The following is a 20375-nucleotide window of genomic DNA, read 5'->3' as shown; positions in this document are numbered from 1 at the left end:
TTCTGTGTTGGATGCCCAGTAAAACATTGTATTAAAACAGGCAACTTCCATGTGTACATACAACTTTCCCCACTCTTTTGATATCCTACTTAGCTGGCTGGACAGAGTGGCCATTATTATATAGTGATATAGAGAGAACAAATGGCCTCCGTTCAAGTCATACTGCATTTTTGGGTATCATCTTTATGCTCTTACAAAAAAACTTGGCTTCATAAGATATGGGTAGGAACTGCAGTCCAAAGCGTAAAGGGACCTTCAAAGACAAGCATTTGTAAAAGAAACTAGCAAAACTATATCACTGTTGTCCCAATGTAGACCTTACACAGATTTAGCATACAATTAGATTGAAAGGACAGCACATACCTTTTTAAAAATTCCATATATTCAGTGTGCTTGATTAGCCCTGTCCGCATCATTATAGTTTGAAAACATTGTCGATCTATTGCCCATAGTTTCACATTTGAAAGTGCTGCAAAAGAAAGAGAAAAAAAGTTATTTAATATTAAATCCAGGTTCATAATTAAAAAAAAATTTGAAAATACCCCTAAAAGATTTTAGCTCTTTTTAGTGCAGGTAGACAACAAATATGAATAAATGAAATAATATTAATGATTTATGAGGATGCAGATAGAATCTTTGGCCAAATCTAGGCACTGCATGACTCAGTCAAAACAATTACATGGTATGAAGGGACCTTTGTAAAAATACAAAGGGAAGTTTATCTAAACCCAAAAATAAAAATGTTATATTTTGCAGCTTACCAGATGTGGTTACATTAATTTCCTTTTTTAAAGCTAAGAACACTTTTAGCAAGTACAGTAACTACCTATTGCAAATAGCTAATGCAATGTCTTTGTCACTTCCTGTGAGCTAAACAGACAGCATGGACAATGTTAGCTCTCTTTTTTAAACTACTAGTCCCATCAATTTACCATGTCATGGAGAGTAACAAAGCCAGGCATGCTTGAATTTCAGCCTGTGTGACAACAATGGATCCTTCTATAGGTACCAAGAAGAAGTTGGTGTAAATATAAAGATACAGGAAGAATATTATTTACAGGATTGCAAGGTGAAAATAAAGGGAAAAAGTATGAAACCACAAAACTAATGCAGGCAGTACATCTGGTCAAGAATCAAGGACTGGTAAGTTACAATGTCTTACATTTTTGTTTTTGGGATTAGATACACTAAGTATGATGTGAACTGGTCTGTAAAAATCTTTGAGAATTCAACTGGCTGGTTAAATATAATTGATATGAATGTTTGCACAATCAAAGCTCTCCAGCCATGCCAGACATTATGGCTGGTATGCTGGGCTAGTATCTCAAAGAGGAAAGAGATTACTGCCTGATTTTTTTACGTTAAAATTGATGTAAGGAAACAAAATACAGAAACATCAAGCAATGTCGACAAACTCCTTCACTCTGTGAATTTCCTCAACAGGGTCAGTTTAAAATGTTGGATACTGATTTACTATTCTATTCATAAAACATTAATTTACTTGGCTGCCAAAGCTACTGTATGTCCAAAGTAATTTTTATTTTTTATAAACATTTGGATCTGAATTTTTTTTGTTCAGCTTTGTGCAAGATGTTCTCACTAACAACGAGTACTGAATCTTCAGCAGCAGGGAGCCTGCACACAGTTGGTTTCATCTTACACATTTGATTTACTTTTATATATGATTATACAGAGACACAAGCTAAAGATGGTGAGATGTGATCAGTGGCAGGAAATGACTCTCTATTTGTATGTGTATTGCTGTTTGAGATTGCACTGTGTATATAAACAACATTATATAAACAACATTATATACTCATGATGCCATGTCGCGATGCCATATACACAGATAATGCAGCCATTTGTGAACAGAAACACTATTCAAGAGTCTGGCAAAGACTCAGGTGGTGACTGCTCCCTACTGTATGTCCATTATCACCATGAACAAAAATACAAGAAAACCCCAAAGTATAAGGGAAAATGCAGTTTAATAGACTTTAAAAGCAAACTGCTCTAAATGTTTAGATATTGAAAATGTATTGTTGTACTGTAGCTTAAGGTCAGACTATGTTGTAACACACATTAAAGGAGCAACTAAGGTAAAGCACAGATGACATTCATAAAAGGCAATGATATGGATACATGTATTTTTGGATAATGTTACTGAGAGGTGTACATTTTATACCAGACACAACCAAGAACAAAGCCAAACTACTTGGAAGAAATGCCTTTTATTGTCTTCTCTGAGTACAAACAATTCTGTATTGAGGAGGGGTTTGGGGGAGACATTATTAAGGACATATTTATCAATAAACAGTTTATTGTTCTTGGAATTTAGTCACTCCCTATAAGAGACAATCTTCATGTCTCCATTGTACCTTTAATAATGCTTGTTTTAAAATGGCTCCATTTCAAATACTGCTTTCTAAAAGCCAAGAAAATGTATGAAACATTTTGGCCACTGCTGGAGAATAGGCATATTTTGGTTTTATTCTTTTATTGTTTTTTCTTCTCTCCAATTCAAGTGTTGAGATATGCAAGGTATACTAACCAAACCCAACCATGCTTGCTGCTACCATTTTGCCCACATTCTGATGTACATCTAACAGAATAGAATGGATTTTAATACATACGGACAGTTATTCTTGACATGTCTGTGAAGGTTCTCATTCATCCAGGTCATGGTATATCTGGAAAAAATAAGTCAAGGCAACTGGACTTGCTGTATTTTTCTTGAAGACGTTTCACTGGTGATTCGACCAGCTTTCTTAATACAGAATTGAGAAAGCTGGTCAGATGACCAGTGAAATGTCTTCAAGAAAAATACAGCAAGTCCGGTTGCCTTGAACTATTTTTTACAAATCGTTATTCTTGACAGCTTTAAATTTAACTGGAAGTTGGTAAAATACCAGTTTGTTAATGATCACATCTGGTTCACGCCAGGCTTGTTTATGACAATGTCTGAAATAAGAAGAGTCTGTGTTTTTCCAGAGGTTACTCAGATTCAACATTCCACTAAAAAGAAAAAACACCTGGACAAAAAGCATTTGAAAAATAACAATAGTTAATCAGTGTTGCTCCCTTAAGAGCCTCTTTTCAATGACAACTTCTGAGTCCACATATAAGCAGGGCCAAGATTTGTTGCTACTGACACATTGGGGTTGATTTACTAACCTTATAAACACGCCACGGACAAGTATACACCTCTGTAGTGTGTTCCCTCCCAGCATGATCTATTGGTGGAATCTAGACACCTTTGTAGTGTGCACACACCCAGCAGGTGTGTTGTGCAAAGCCAAGCATGAATTGCAAGGTGATGTTGTGTAAATTAGCTCTACATTGTGTTGCTTGCGTTGATGAATGCAGAAATGTAAATGCATGAGCTAACCATTTTTGTCTAAACTGTGAAGTAGCATTATATATGCATCATGTGCATGATTTTTCCATATATGGCATTAGTGGAAATATGCTTTTAGAGACTTTTTGGTTGATAAATACGTTTTGCTGTGTAAAAATCACACGCACCTAGTGCGTGCGTGTGTTTAGGTTAGTAAATCACCCCCATTGTATGTTTCTATAACAAGTACCTGTAACTTAATACACAGACTGAAGGAACCTACGATAGCGGAGGACAAATTTGCAATGTCATTTGTGACTAATGTAATAAATTACAGACAACGTGTTCTTATGCCTGAAGATCTGATACTTTAGTCTGCTCAGTAAATGTGAACAATGTAGTTTACAAGGGGAAGTAGCCTTCTGTGTAACTACACAAAGAAATCCCAAAGTAGTTTTGAATTTTTCTTTTAGAACGTGAAGAATATTAATTGTTAGGTTAGGCACAAATGCTACAGTTTTCAAAACACACTCAATCCACAGCCCTTGACAAGCTGCAAGACCTCTAGCATAGCATTAAACACCACTCTGCCACGCTTGGTTTGCAAACAGCTTTCATGGGTTTGACATTTGGGCTGCAAACTGCTCAGCAGGTTAAATAAAGGAACATTAATAAGGGCTGGAAGACATAAGGAACATGAAACTAATGCTCTTGCTAAATGTGCTTAACTGCATGCATGATATGTACCACTGTGATTTACCAGGCAGGGGCATGCATCACACAAATGCCAACATTTGTATGAATAATTAGGAGAATGTAGAGATGTTAAATAGCTAAATTAGCAATTTGTGAATGATAGGAAGCTTAAGCCATGCACATAAACATTTACTCTGGCATGTATTCAAATAAAAAATGTGTCCAGAGACTGTAGACACATGCGGCCTTATCACATACACCCATGAGTTACCCGTCCTTAGCCACCAATCAGCATCAAACCTGTTCTGAAAGTTTGAATCTGATTGACGGGAGTGGGAAAAGTAGTCTTAAGAACATAAGGCCATTAGAATATTTTATGAAATAATTGCCCAATTCTTTGATGCATTCTTTTGACATTTGTTTTCTTAAGGTGTCGTAATGTAAGGTCTGGTTTAATGCATCTTTAAAGAACCAAATCTGCTTATACTCTAAGCCTGATATTGACAACCCTAAATATTCATCTGTGTACTCATGAGTTGTATGAGGTTTTTGGAACTCTTGCATGGCAGGTGGATTAATCACTGATTTATCCAATTGTTCCATCTGTATTGCTGTTTAGAGGTCACAACATGTGCAAGGCTAATTTAAGATCTGATATTATCGTAAGCATTAAAGGAGAACTATGGGGTCAGTGTTTTTCCCCATAGTTCTCCTTAGCGTAACGGGAGGACACAAACTAGCGTCCTCCCGTTACCCTAAGCTCAGTATACCGCGAGCTACAGCTCGCGGTATACTGAGACGCCGGAGCAGATCCCGACTTAGACGACGGGATCCGCCCAGCTGCGTGAGTGACAGCTGGCTCTGCATATCTAGAGGTCGGAGCGGGGAGGGGGGAATCCAGCCCCCCCCCCCTGTCACGGCAGAAAGTTGTGACAGGATCGAGAGGTGAGCGAACCCGGAATGTGTTCGCTCACCTCCCGATCTACTGAGCTGACCTGTGACAGTCTCATTGTCACAGGTCGGCTAGAACTATGAGGTGAGTGAAAAGCACTCACCTCATAGTTCTCCTTTAAGCAAGGTTAAATAGACTTACCTAAAACCAAGAAACCATGCCCCCTACATGACCCATATCTCTGCTCTTTTACAGAGATGTGACTGTGATTTGAACATATACCATACAGACAAGGTGATTTCCATAATAAATAAGAATTCCAATCTGTGACACTTTTCTAAATACCTTTTATGGTGAACATTTTTTGTTGTTGTCCTGACTGTATTTGTTTTATCATGATGGGTTTATTTTTATGCAGCACCAACATATCTTTTTATTTTTTCATTTATGTTGAACCAGTGAACATTTAATCACAGTTTTCAGTTAAACATTTTCAACCTAATTTCCATAATGTATCAAAGCAGAACATGGTATGTTTAAAAATGCTTATAATTCTGTTTCCCTTTGTCCAAGTTTTTAAACAGGTTATGGACATGTCAAAACAGAGAAAATGTCTATAGTATATTACCTAAATAGGATGTACTTACTTTTGTAAGGAGGTGTGCTGTTTACTTAAAACACTCCATTTACCAAAATGAAAATAAGTAGCTCTTGCTAAAACCTGGAAAGCGAAGAACATTTGCATTTTTGTAACAACAGTCAAGCTGTCTAATGACAGTAAACATGATTTAAACATCAGCTTGAGTGAAGTATGATGTATTCCAAATCCCCAAACTGGTTAGCTATGATGAGTTATGTCTGATGTGTTTTTTGAATATTAATGTTTTCCATAATGTGACCATAACTGCAAATTTTAATTTATTTGCTGAAGGAAAGTCTTCAAATCTATTCAAGTTAACCCCTTCCTGCTATTTTTGACTTTTGTTTCTATTATTTTTCTGCTTCTTTTTTTTTTTTCAAAGCTGCTCAACAAGAAAATACACAAAGTGAAAAATATGCCTTCTTTGCAAATAAATTAGCAATACTTTGTGTAATTTCAAAGAGGACAAATTATAGAATAGAAAGTATACTTTTTATTTGCAGTAAGGCTTCTTGTTTTTAAAACTAACACAGGTTAAAACAGAAAATCACATTTTGAAAAAAAATCTTTTACATCTTTTTTGTTTCCAAAAAAAAACCTACCCCCCCCCCCCCCCAAAAAAAAGGTAAATAAACTTGTAATGAAAATGTAATTGTTCTGGTCCATAAGGGGTATACGGGTGCAAGAACTGAAGTGGTTGAAGCAGAACATTCAGTGTTTTGTTTTTATTCACTTAGCAATATTTTTTTTCTTACAGTCCATCTGTTGAATACATTTTCCTGACAGCATTAATTTTCTCTTTACACAGTTTAGGCTGTTAAAGCTGTACTTTAGACAGACATAAAACAGTTATGTATTTATAGGCAATAATTAAAATTAGTTTAAATGCAGTTAGTGAACATATCTGATTTGACTTGATTTAGCCACTTGTAATCCCCTGTTCAGCAACACTCAAATTGGGAGAGGGTGGGAGGGAAGGGGTGCTGTGCACTTTAGGTGTTCTACATGCACAAGTGCTGACAAGAATCTTGGTGACAGTAAAAGAGAGGAGCCTGATCAGTCTGTTGCTGCTCCTTTACTGTCCAATAACAGGCTGGAGGAGGTAGGTGACCTAGCTGTGTTGCTTAACTGCAGTTCAGAAAAGTCAGCTCATCAGACTGACTGTGCTGACTGGCAGGGCTGTGTATGCAAATACATATCTGCTACCAAATGAAAGCCCTATCTGCACCTCCCCCTCCCCCCCCCGGATAACCCCCAAAATATAATGTTAGGGTAGATTCCAAAGTCTAGAAGTAAAGTGTGAAACCCCAAAAAAACACTCTGGAACTGAAGGAAAATACGGGTAAAAAAGCCTCAACTTCAGTAGTTAACTAAGATGGTTATTCACAAAGCAGGCTAAAGATATAGCGGTAGCTTTGGTTAATCCTTTGGCTCACTTTGGCTGCTGGAGCCATTCGGTTGAGCCAAACCAAAGGGCTGCTGTACAGGCTATTCACAATAGCCCAGTGGCAGCCGAAGGCAACCGAACAGCTCAGCCAAACTGAACGCATATGCTTCGGCTTGGCTGAGCCAAAGTCCCAGCTGAAGCCGGAAGAACGCAAATGTAAACACATTTTAAAAAATGGCGTGAGGTCTACCTCCTGAACCATACACGAGCCTTTAGGTCTGGTAGGAATTAAAGGTGGAACCCCATCCCAAAAACCAGGGGAAGAACCAGACCTTTAATCGGAGCACTGGCCTAGCAGGGCAGAAAAGGGGGGGACAAGCGAGTGCCCCCCCTCCCTGCACAATACCAGGCCACATGCCCTCGGCATTGGGAGGGTGCCTTTCAAGGGGCCCCCTGGGAAAGCACCTTGTCTCTATGATGATGAGGGCAGGGCCTATTCTGCCACAACCCTCACCGAGTTGTTGTGGGGGTCTGTGGGCAGGCTTTAATAAAGGGGCCACCTAGATACTGCCCCCCTTGTGAATGAGTAAGGGGTACTCATAAGTGGTAAGGTAAAGAGACCACAGTTTAAATAAAAAAATCCTTTAATTGAAAAAAAACAAGTAATTTTAATAAAAAAATTTAAATCCCAAAAATAAAAAAAATTAATCCACTGAGGAAATTAAAAAAGTCATTCACGACATTCAGCACTGTCTACGGCGACGATGAATGACTTGTCGAAATAAAAAAGAACCCAACACCCACCGACCCACTTTGTTTTTTTTCAATTAAAGTATTTTTTTTATTAAAGTGTGGTCTCTTTATTTACTTTTTACTTTCACCCTTTAGTGAATGAGTATGGGTACAAGTACCCCCTTACTCATTCACAGAGGGCCTGGTATGACTTTTGGGGGCAACCATATGCCCTTTTTTTTTTACTTTTTACCTTGGGGTCACTCAAGGGTCTTGTATGGTTTCAGAGGGGGACCCCACGCCCAGGGCCGTAGAACATTTTTTTCCCTGGGGGGGATTCAGCTTCCTCAAATTATAAGAATTTATCTAGCAGACACACCAAGGTTTGAAAAAAAAGCGACATCCGTGGCCACTTCAGCTCCAGATGTTGGATCGCTTGAGTCGAACAAGTTCTTCACTTCAGCTCAGCCGAACATGCTGAGCATGTTCCGCTGAACCGGAAGGAGCCAAAGCCAGCTGATGTGCAGCTGAAATCAGCCGTACTCGGCTGAAGTGAATAGCTGAATGGCGTTCGGCTCCCTTCACTTCGGCTCGGTTATTCCCTTGGCTGCCTTTGGCATCTTAGTTAATAACGCCCTAATCCTGTACTGTCCCTTCCTCTCCCAGTCAGAAAGATAATAAATACATAATTGTATTTTTTTTTTTATATTTGTCTGAATCTTTTTTTTTTTTATCACATTAATAGTACCACTTGATCATATTAATAGTGGTACCAGGTATTGTTCAGAATGTCATCTGGCACAAATATGATGCACTTTCTATATACCACCATGTAATTAACCTAATGCAGTATTAATAGTGCTGCTCTCTGTGGTAGGGATAAAGCTCCTGTAGGGACACCATATGTTTCCAGTCCAGAAAGCTATATGCAGTAGACATGTGCGATTCATTCAGAATCGTAATTCGGATGAAATTACGGAAATTCGGAGATTCGGGTGCATCCGAATTACAGATATAACTAATGCAAACAAATCCGAATTTCCGATTTCGAACTTCCGATTTGGTTTTTTTGGACGAACTTTAGTTTTTTGGACGAAATTTTGTTGCAACAAAGGGACATTTGAGAACAAAAAACTTTTTTCCCCTCTTAAATGTCACTTTGCTGCAGAGAACGAACGAACCAAAAACGAAACAAAATGTTATTCCGCTAACGAATTTCATCCGAATCCGAATTCCGAAACGAATTTACGAATTCTGAAAAATTAAATAAAGCAAAATCCGAATCGAAATGAAACTAAACAAATTTTTTGCTGGTGCACATGTCTAATATGCAGTATTGTTTAGGTGTACACTAAACTGTATTGACTAAATTACATAACTACAGATGCTATAGTGCCCCCACACAAGAACCATTGGCTAATGGCTTCTGCTGTCTTATATCACCTATAGCGATTATGATCATCACCTGCTGAAATCAGTGGGGGGCTGGGCAACAAACAATATTCATGAGCACCTTTTGTCTTCATGGTATCAAGTTGTTGGCTTTCTTGTTTGAACAAAATGTAAGAATTCTTAGTCTATGGCAGCCTTTCTGAACCATGGTGCCTTCTGCTTTCCTCAGGGGTGCCTTGAAATGTTTGCACAGCATCATGCCTGTACATGATGCAGGCAGGCTTCTGATGTAAAGGGGAACTCTGATATGAATATACGCATTTTGTACATTTTAGACGGGGGTGCCTCAAGCATACTTTTAAAAGGTGCTGTGACTGAAAAAAGGTTAAGAAACACTGGTCTATTGAAGTAGCTGATAATACAACAGAGTAACAACTTAAATGCCATCATGTTCATGTAATGGCATACATTGGATTATCTCATAAAATTTTTGTGTAAAGCATATTAGTTCAAGGTAGCTGTAATGTATCATTCTGTCACTTTTAGTATGCCTTTAGGTGTATCATTAATTATAGACAACCTCTAATCAGTTTGAATAGTTATGTATGCATGTGCATTGGATGCTGTAAAGGGATATTACCCTTGAGAATAATATTCACTAATTACACCAAAGCAACGAATAATCTTACTAATAAGTATGCATGGAGGACCATAAATGTTCATTCTGTTACATTAGCCTTCTATGGCAGGGACACTAATATGTGAATAGGGGCGAACAGCAGTGAGTGAGCTGCCGGAGCTTCGGCTCAGCCGATCCAGGGCTGCAGTAATCTGCTACGGGGAGGGGGGATTGAGGGCAAGGGGGAGAAGCTGAGCTTTAAAAAAATTGTTTCAGTGTTGCACTTACTGTATTATAGATGTTCATGGGGGTAGCAGTATTTGCACATTACATATGCAGATTCTGCCTCCTGAGTATAAAAGTCTGATTTTTCTCAAGCACTTACAGTCGTCATGTTTGCAAACAGCTGGCTGCAATCCCCTCACTTTGACTTCCTGTTCTTTCTGCCCAGTACAAGATCACAAGGGACAGCACAGCCTCCAGGAGCTGGCCATCTCTTAGCTTGGAGGAAGGAGAAGGGAAGAGGGGAGTGGATTGCTTTCCTGTGCCTGTGTGTTTATGGAGACACACACAGCTTACTAGGACATATGAGGGTGGCTCTATAGGAACCTTCAAGGAAAAGGTATCAGGGTTCAGTGGACTAGCATTCAGGGAACCAGCTGATTTTGTAGGAAAATAAAACTTTCAAACATGGGGGAGCACTTGTAAGCCATTGTAAGTGATTTAATCAGAAATTGACATACATTAAAAACCTTTTCATTTTAATATCACTTTAAAGACAGCCTGCAGTAAAATCAAACTGGCAATATTTGCTTTTACAATATATTTAAACAAAACTGTTGGTTGCCAATAAACCTATAACAACCTTAGGTTACTTCATGGATATATCCTTTATAGTATTCAGACAACCTTTAAACAGTCATGCTGCAATACATGGCTTTAAACCCTCTCTGCGTATGCCCTTACACCGAAACTACACTGGATCCATGTATACGTTTGCTCTTTTCTGTGATAGTGCTACAATAACTCTACAATAGGTATTAGACTTTTGCCCAGTGCCCCACATAATCTGGTTCAAATAATCTATAACACCTTCACCTGCCACTGAGCAAAACAAAGCAGATGGGGCAGCATGTTACTGCCGGGAAAGCCATTTACACAGCCAGACATTGACTTTTAAATATGCATCTCAGCAGGACATCCTAATTAATGTACAATAAAGACCTACTTGTGTGTACATTATCCTGGCAACCTAGATTTCATATTGTGCATTAAATGCCTAATTGCTAATGGGAAAGAAAGGATATATGGAAATCCAAAAAAAAAAGTTAAAACCAAAATGAAAGCTTTATAGAATACTTGCTTGTCTTTAAAACTGAACCCCAGCAAATGACAAACGCTACAGACAAAACACATATGTCTAGAAAATGTCTAGCTATAAAAATATATTGTAATTCTGCTTGGTCACTCTTCTAATCCAGCCACCTATACAAGACAGCATTGCCATCAGGGTAACCACACATTTCTACACTGCAGTTCTGCAATGCATCTTCATCAACAGCTTGTCCCGGCCTTCTGAATGGACAATGTCAGTAACACAATTATTCCTCTGCCCTCCCCTCCTGTTAGCATTTTCAAGAAAGAAGGCGGAAGGTAAAGCAGTGTAACCCTAATGGGCCCAGGATGCTGACCCTTCTTCTCCTAGTTTGAGCACTTGCTTTAGGGGGTTTCTGGAGTTTGATATCAAGACTGATTAGGATACATATGCTAGTTGTAAGTAAAATAATGTAATAATATTAATGAATGCCTAACTAGATTGCATGGTGTTTGTTTTTCACTGCCCTGTCTACAGTTAAGGTTTAAAACAAGGTTTAAAGTAAACCATAGCAATTATTCCAAATTCCTTTTTCACTGGTGTGTTTGGAACAAATTCATTTTGAATGTAAAGGGCTACTTTCTTTATATACTGCCTATCATACCTGGGTAGTTGCTGGATCATTACTGAAATTGTCATATCACTGGGATGCCTGCAATGTTTGTAAGCATGCAGCATGCATGACATCATTCTTGTCAGTTACACACATTGCGAGCTACACTCACTGGCTGCCTGGGGGAAAGGGGACAGAGAAGGGAGGAAGGGGGTGCTGTGCTGTGTAGAAGCAGAAGTGTACTTGGAAGTGTACTTGGGAAAAGGGGGCGGAAGCTAAGCCCTCCTCATCACCATAGCAGCTATGCTTTTTTCACTGTGGAACTACATGTCTCAACATTTGCACTGGAACTTTTAGCTCCACAAAAGAGAGGAGGCAGCAGGACTGAAGTATAGAGCATGCCATTTTTATTGTCATTATAATCACTATTATTGTCACGTTTGCCCATTTGTTACTCTCACATTGCAGCAATTGCCCATTTATTACTTCTGTAGTGTCTCTTTTGCCTCTGTTCCTGTCCTTTAAATCCCTCCCACTGTTAAGTGCAATTTGTCCACACCTACCATTAGGCACGGCATGCATAGAGCACCCCTTACTCTACCCCTATTCTCGGGTATTAGGATTTTCAAATGTTCCCATGTATGCTAACTTTAATTAATAAGTCTATACATGTGTCTAGCTTTATTCCACCAAGGAATTGCAATGAGAAAGACAAGGGTTGTAACTCTGACTTTTAGCTTGGGTGTGGTTAAACAGCATCTCACTACACTGACTTTTGATAATCTACTGTGCATTGAGTGTATAAAGGTGGCCATACACGTTACCACCATCTCAAGACCTTAGACTTGCGATGGTTGTAAAGTAATTTAAAAAACTTACGATCTGCCCATCTTGGACAGGCAGATGGTACTTGCGATCATCGCAAGCCCACCCCCTGAGGGGCGGGCTTCCGATGACCGCAATGCTGAACGGGCAGTGTGAGCGTGTGCACACCAGTCTGTTCTGCATTTGTCTCCCGAGCATCATTCAAACCAACCGAAAATCGTAGCATGCTCCTTAGACAAAAGACTGGTTTTCTAGCATGCTCCTTAGACAAAAGACGATCGCAGGATTTCCCGCGATTCTCGTACGAGAATCGTGCAGTGTATGAAACCGTGTACCCATTGCACTCCTTACCGCTTAATTCGTAATGATAGGTTGGGTGCATCAGTAGTCGACGGATGGCCACCGTCTTAATAAGGTATAGGAAATTATGGACACCGGCACTCCAAAGTAGAATAACGTCTTTTATTGACGTTCCATGCAACAATACACTTATAGCAATAAGTGTATTGTTGCATGGAACGTCAATAAAAGACGTTATTCTACTTTGGAGTGCCGGTGTCCATAATTCCCTATACCTCGTGCAGTGTATGGGCACCTTTATGCCCCCTTCACTATTATAGGTGAACAACACAGACTATCATGCAAATACAGTACAACTGCACATATGTTTGACATTTGAGGTTTGCTACAATGTGAAAATAATACACAATTATTGCAAAGACTGGAAACCACCATTTTGACATCTCAAGCTCTAGCTGAAAATGTAAAGGAATATGGAAGTTTTGTATGATATTTATTTTTGTAGTATTTGTTTCTATAGTAATTTCACAATGAGGTCTATGTGTTTTATTTCCCTTTAGAAATCATGCAGCACTAAAAGCAGAGTGAGCTGAGATTATGGCACATTTTTCCACATAAATACATTTTCCTAGCACAGTCTAGCTCCACTAATCATATTTGAAATCTATTGCACAACTAGAAAACAAAATTATCTGGAGTATATATGATTAATAAGTGAAGTATAAAGATTGCTACAAAGCTTGTTTAATATTCCGTTCCGAAAGTTTTTTTTTTTTTTGCTGTGATGCACTATACTGTAGATACTAATAAAAAAATTATAATTACACACATTTGAATGCTATACTTCCAAAAAAGAAAATAACTGTATACTTTAACATGTTTTACTTTGAGTAATCAATAGAAGTTTCAATATATAAGTTAAATGCAATGCTTGTAAGTGTTAGTCATAGGATATGCCTTTGCTTGGTTATATTTTTCAACCACTATTATAGCTACACCACTGCCCACAGCATGTATATACGCTTTTTTTTGTAGACATACAAAATATATAAGTGCCCTAAAATGACATAGAAAACAAGAAAACACTTGTCATAGCCTTCTCATGTCTGTTGGGCATCACTCTATCACGTAACAGCAGTACAGTACAGTGTAATCTTCTACAGTAATGGGAAAACTTTAATGGATGTAGGGGACCAAAACTCTATTTAAGCCAGATACATAACTAGAAAGGTATCTGCATATACTGTATAAGCATTCTCCTGCTACATATAGAAGAGAGGGATCATTGGAAACCTCTGAATGTACAACTGGTACAAGGTACAGGGGTTTCTAGTATGCACGAGGGTCAAACAATCAATTAATGGCTGTCCAGAAACTCTGGCATTTGTCAGACAAGTTGTTCATTAGAACACACCAGCATCACAATACATAAATGTGTCTATTCGTGGAAACGTGAAATCTAATAGGTTGGACTTGATGGACTAATGTCTTTATTCAACCTCAAATACTATGTAACTATGTATTCTTTGTATTGGCTGATTAAGGTCAATAATGCTGGACTGAATGGTGTGAAAATGGAGGTGCTGTCTACATCACCCAAACTAATGCCACTGTGGTTTCTTACTGTTTGGTAGAAAATAAACCAAGTATTTGATTTTCTCTTAGTTTTATGCACAAGATTCCGTGAGGTCCATTTGAGAAAAAAAAACAGAATTTAGGTATAAAACATACAAGGCAGACCTTTATCAATGATGGATTTTTTTAAGGGCAAATATAACTAGTCTTCTTTGTTTGTCAGCAATCATGACTATCAGATGTACTATGTTTTCCACATAATTTGCAGAAATAAACATGTTTTCTTTGTCTTCTATTTAACTTTTTTGTTATCTATCACAAACCCATTAAATGCTTTTGAGCTTTTGTTTTGTACATTAATACGAATATAAAAGGCAGATGTTGACATTTGTTTTATGTGCAGCACTGAATGCCTAGCAGGATGAACAGAAGAAATAAAATTGAAATATCCTTATCTTAGACATGGGTTCATATAGGCCGAGTAAGTGATTCCTGGTGTTTTCTTGTTCAGTTCTCTCAATTAACTAATAACAGCAAAACAATTCCTCTCATTTTATTTGCAGTTATCTTGTCACTTACATCATTTCTTTTATGCTAATACACTAGAGCTGTTTGCCATCTCATAGGACATATGTTTGATCCTTGGAATAGAATTAACCCTTTCCTATTAAGTGTTTGCTATGGGTTACAGGATCTTTTTAAAGTGACTCTATACTAAGGAGTTAAATCTTAATGCATTCAAGTACCCTCACTATTAACACAAATGTATTCTATTTATGTATCACTCGGCTGTAGATACTCAAATAATCTCTGAATTGGTGATGACACTGTCCTTCCTTCTGGAGGGTGGCTACTTTTGTTTCCCATGATGCCTGTGTGTGTTATAAAGTAGCCATCACTCCAAGCTCGGTCCTGTGATGGACTACAATCTCATGTTTAGTTTACCAATTTGTAATGAAATTGTAGTCTATCGTGGGAGCGAGCTCAGAGCAGTGGCTACTTTACAACACACACGGGGACCATGGAGAACAAAAGAAGCCACCTTCCAGAAGGAAGGACAATGTCAGCACCAATTCAGAGATGATTTGATAATCTACGGGCAAGTAAGATACATTGTTGTTAATAGTTAGGTTACTTGAATGCATTTTTAAGATTTAACGCCTGAGTTAAGTGTGACTTTGATTTCAAGTGACATAGGATGTTATGTAGGGATGTCACCATTTTTAGAGGGTGTCATACTGCTTAGTTTCATTACCTTAGCACCTTTCTCATTCATTAACATGACCACAAAGTAGAGTCAGCAATGTTAAAAACATGAAAAACCTATCTATTACCTTTATGTAGACATCTAAAAGAGATCAGTTTGATGTAAATAATCCAGTCATTGTATGGTAATACTTTAAAAACCTTGTTCCCATGTATAATTTGTAATTATTAATGCACATGGCAGAAGCCATATTTGCTAATTACACATGCAAGCTCCTCATGCTTCTTTGTAATGCTACACCATAGTTGTACTTTACTGCTCCTTCTTGCAATAGAAGCCTATGAGTCAAAAGACGTAATAGAAAAAAAAGTACTCTCTAAGTACAATAGCTGATATCTCAGCAGACCGAATAGGTTCGCCTATCAGTTTTTCAGGCAGATCTGATTGGAAGCCTAATGTTATTTTATGAGCTGCCAGATCTAAATGGACATGCATCCTTTTACATCTGATTACCCCCGACTCCGTCCAGGTCTATAAAACAAAATAGAACAGTGTTTTGTTTTGACGGATATAATCATGACGGATCTGGGGTAATCTCATATACATGGACAAAGGTCTGCTTACATCCGATTCCCCATAGACCTCACACTGATCCAGTAAGTAACATTTTCCGGTAAGTTCAGAAAAAACTGGACGGACACGGATGGCACAATTGTGACATTCATTCCATTCTGCTCTGATTAGCAGGGGATCCATTCAGGGATCTCCTGCTGATCAGAACTGACAGTGCTTTCTCTAGATACTAATCTACAAATCTCTGTGCTATTACTTTACTATAACCAACTTAAAATAACAAGAACTAGAATGTGTATGTCTGCTATGAAGATCTTTGCTTTTTCATTTGTTTCCATATATCAGCACTTATATTTTCAGGGGAAGCTGTTCACGCTGCTGCTTCAGTCTGTTCTTACAGAATCCTATTAAATATCCATATTTTTGTCTTATATTGCACTTAAACACAAAATCTACACATATACTGATTTAGCAATGATTATGTTAAAAACAAAATGTACAGTATAAGCGGGCATGACAAATTGAATATAACTAGGACACATTTTTAAGAAGTGGAATATAAATAATGTCTGGGAGGCAGGCAAGGCAAGTCAATTGGATTATGGAATGCAGCTTAATTTTCTGAATGTGATAAGAATTCTACTGCCTGAGTGCAGAAGCGCAATGAGACTTTAGCTTTCTTTGTGTAGTATTCTATATCAGTGCTTATAATAACAGCATTTCACAGATAAGGTCACATTCAACTACAGTGAGTCATTGCAGGACTTGAGAAAAAGAAACTTTGATCTTTTTACTTTCCTCAGGTCCTTTACAATCAGGAACTGATGTGCAAAACAGAGCAACATATTATTAATCGCAATATGTGCTTAACTGGTTTGACTTTACTTAGTAACCTAACAATCTGCATTTGTAAAAGCAACTATTTCTGTATGTTGTCCACTGGCATACACCAGTCCCACCAGAATTCATTTAGAGTACTTATATCCCAAGGATTGGAATAAAGTAAACTGTAGTACACAGTGGCTAGGTGGTCATGGATTAGGTTTCCACCAGATACGCTATCTCCATGGAGTGCTTGTTCTCCCTATGTTTGCATAATTTCCCTCAGCTTCTATGGATTCCTCCATAACCAAATATCACACTGAAAAGCTTGCATGAGTGTGGTAGGGATGATAAACACATTAGACTATAAGCTTCTTTGTAAGAAATGATTAATATGGATGGTTCCTGTATTATGTAAAGCTTTGTTGTCATTATAAAAATATGGTAAACTATTTATAAACAAGCAGCCTCTCGGGGGTTCTTAGAACCCATGTCTGTTCTATTATACTTTCACTATAAGCCTGAAGGCAAACAGAAAATGTTTGATATCACTATTAACTCAGGGTTTCTTATTACTTTATTGCCAAAACATAAAACCATGGTTTTAAGAGGCTTTGTGGGGTTCACGATCACTCATATCTGACCATGGCTTGCAAGGTAATGTGGCAGTACATATACAGAAGAGTGTGTAGCATACTGTGGTGAACAGTAGGCGGCACTGCAACAGGACAAAAATTTGAATATAATAGATTAATAGCTACAGAACTAAGAAATTCTATGCAATTACTTGTTTTTCAGGGGGAAGCCTAAGCTATCTTTTTCTGTTGAATGTACAGTTTAATGCCGTATTAGCATGTCTCCTGTATCCAGTCTTCAGATGCTAAGCACAGGAACATTACAATAGAACATTACACTGGAGACATTGTTGGGATACTGTTTCACTCATATTCCCATAAGAGTCTTGGCTTATGATTATGCAGTACTGAGCTATAATAAATTCATATTCTGCCTTCATAAATATTCTTTCAGTATACAAAATGCTTACCATCTTTTTGTGTTCTTAAAAGGTGAAAAAAAAATGTTCACCAGTTAGAGAGTGATAGGCTGTGTTCTTAGAATATTCATATCTAATATGCTTTGATAAATATGTTAACAAAAATTAACATTTTATTTATCTAGTACAGTAATTGGCATATTTAATCAGGAAGCACAAGGAGCAATAGTGATTTGCAAAGAATGTTAACAACGAAGTAGATTTTAGTTTATCATATTATCATTTGGTCAGTTTAAGGCCAAGTCCAGATTGGGATAAAAAATAAAAAAGTAGTCTCCAGCAGCTCTTGAGAATAAAAATGCAGCCCAACTGCAATACTTTCACCCTCTCCAGCAGACTTACCTGATTAGGGATCAACTTGGTCCTCTTCCGGTGTCAATTAACCCACTTATTAACTCAGAATACTGCAGAGAGCTGCACTATATCATTTAGGCTCCCCTAAATATCCATACCAGATTATTATCCTTGATGAAGTTCTGTTATAGATTTTAGATTGCACGAAGTCCATGGAAAAACCAACAAAAAATGCTCTGGGATCGCCCCAGAATCCACAACAGATTCTTAACCCAGCATGCTGGCTGGCATGCCAGAAAGGCAGTGAGTGTGTGATCCTCCCCTTCCTGATCAATACCAGGTCAGGCCCTACTTAGACAGGAGGGCCCCCTTGGCAAAGCACCATGTCCTCATTTTGATGCAGACAAGGACCTCTTCCTCACGTCTGGTGCCCAAGAAGATGTGGGGATCTGCAAGGGTTTATCGGAATCTGAAAGCCCTAATCAAGTTAAGGGCCCTCAAACATTTGCCCCCACCCTGTAAATGAAAAAGTGGTAACTCTCTCCTATGACCTCTCTTACTGCAACTGACATTACCTGGTCGGCTTCCAAATGTCAACAAGCTGGCCAGATAATTCTGCCTGATGTCACTGACCACATATGGCAGGCAGCGTCACCAGTGTCCTAGAAACCAATGACACTGTGCTGTTGCTTGTGGTATGCACAGCAGGAAGTTGCAATTTAAAAGTGGCAGTAATACCCCCACTAAATAACTAACATTCTCCTGCAGTAGCAGCCAGAGGTTCACATGGGCTAACATGTCTAATGGCTCACCCGTTAGGAACCTCATTCCTTTAGTTGAATATGTATTGAAATAATTCCCAAGCACTGCATACTGTCATGCCCATAACAAATACAATCATGCATACCGTAAGCATGCACACAGTGAGAGGACTGAACAAGAAAAGATTTGTGGCTAGAAATCTTGTCACTTAAACCCATTATTTTTCAGTTATTTGGCTCTAAATCAGATGCATTACTTGGAATCTGTAAAGTTTATGGTTAGCTGATGCCACCAACTAACACAGGTGGTGCACTCAAGTGACTCAAGTCACAAAGTTAAACCACCAAGGTTAGAATACTTATTTAAAAACAAAGACAATTGTTTTCAACTGAGTCCAGTGAAATTCAAAAACCACAGTCACATGGCTGAAAACAAAGATTCTTATTTGTCTGCTAAAGCTTTTTGGAATGAGAAGTCCAAACAAATGCTTGCTGCATTGAAAGCTATAACAGAGAAAATCACAAAGTTTCAGACATGATACAAGTGTCAGTGTACAGTACATTATCTTTTTATATCAGGCATGTGAAATTTAGATCAAGGTTTTGCTTTAGATTATCCAGCTATAAGCACTTACTAAACACCAAGAGGACGCCACGGTTAAAATAGTTGTTATATCCACAATGAAGCCAAAGGCTGTTTATCTCCAGCTAGAATTACTTTGATACTCAATATTCTAGATGCTGTCACCACACAGGCAGCATAATTTGGAGCACATTGACCTCTCATTGCACTGTGTCTTCTGATATATATCGAAGAATAGAAGATATGTGTCAGGTTAACGCAAATGTATTCAACGTCAGCCTAATTCCTTCAGCTTTCAGGGAATACAGGCAATCTCAAACCAGGGTCCTCTGCCATGTCCTCTGCTACACTGCTATACAAACAAACGAAAAAAAAGAAAGCAGACGGAATTACCACTCACTGCCCAGACTTGATTGTATTTGTATCATTCCACATGTAGAATTAAGGGATTGTGACTTGTCTCTTCCAGCAGTGTCAAATGTGTTCCCACTAAGAAACGCTTGCATAGTTTGACAAAATGCTAGGATTAAATCTGCCTACCAAGCTTACTGACTGATTTGAGTCTAAACTGAAGGCATTTATGTGCAAAAATAAATGTCTACACTTTGCATTTGGCACACTTTTAATGGATAGAATTCCAGTTTGGAAGAAAAAAATACGGTAAGTCTTTAGGAGAGTTCGTTAACAAATTGCAATAATATATCAACAGAAGGTGTTTGTGGCTGGATGAAAAGTGTATTGATAAGTTGACAAATCAC

The 20375-nt window shown here is 38.2% G+C and overlaps 1 protein-coding gene across 2 annotated transcripts in view; it reads right to left on the bottom strand.

Moving 5' to 3' along the window:
• The window catches only part of PRKG1 (protein kinase, cGMP-dependent, type I), an 844452-nt gene that overhangs the window by 193911 nt on the left and 630166 nt on the right, over window positions 1-20375 (bottom strand). For both annotated transcript variants that reach the window (XM_018568606.1, XM_018568599.1), the window contains one exon: window positions 364-469. In XM_018568606.1, the coding sequence (XP_018424108.1) occupies window positions 364-469 (106 nt within the window). The remainder of the gene's footprint in view (window positions 1-363; window positions 470-20375) is intronic.

The sequence above is a fragment of the Nanorana parkeri genome, unplaced genomic scaffold (genome assembly GCF_000935625.1).
Source record: "Nanorana parkeri isolate BGI_ZX_2015 unplaced genomic scaffold, ASM93562v1 scaffold32, whole genome shotgun sequence".
Classification (NCBI taxonomy): domain Eukaryota; kingdom Metazoa; phylum Chordata; class Amphibia; order Anura; family Dicroglossidae; genus Nanorana; species Nanorana parkeri.
The sequence above is the reverse complement of the archived record's forward strand: the minus strand, read 5'-3'. Positions and strand labels throughout refer to the sequence as shown.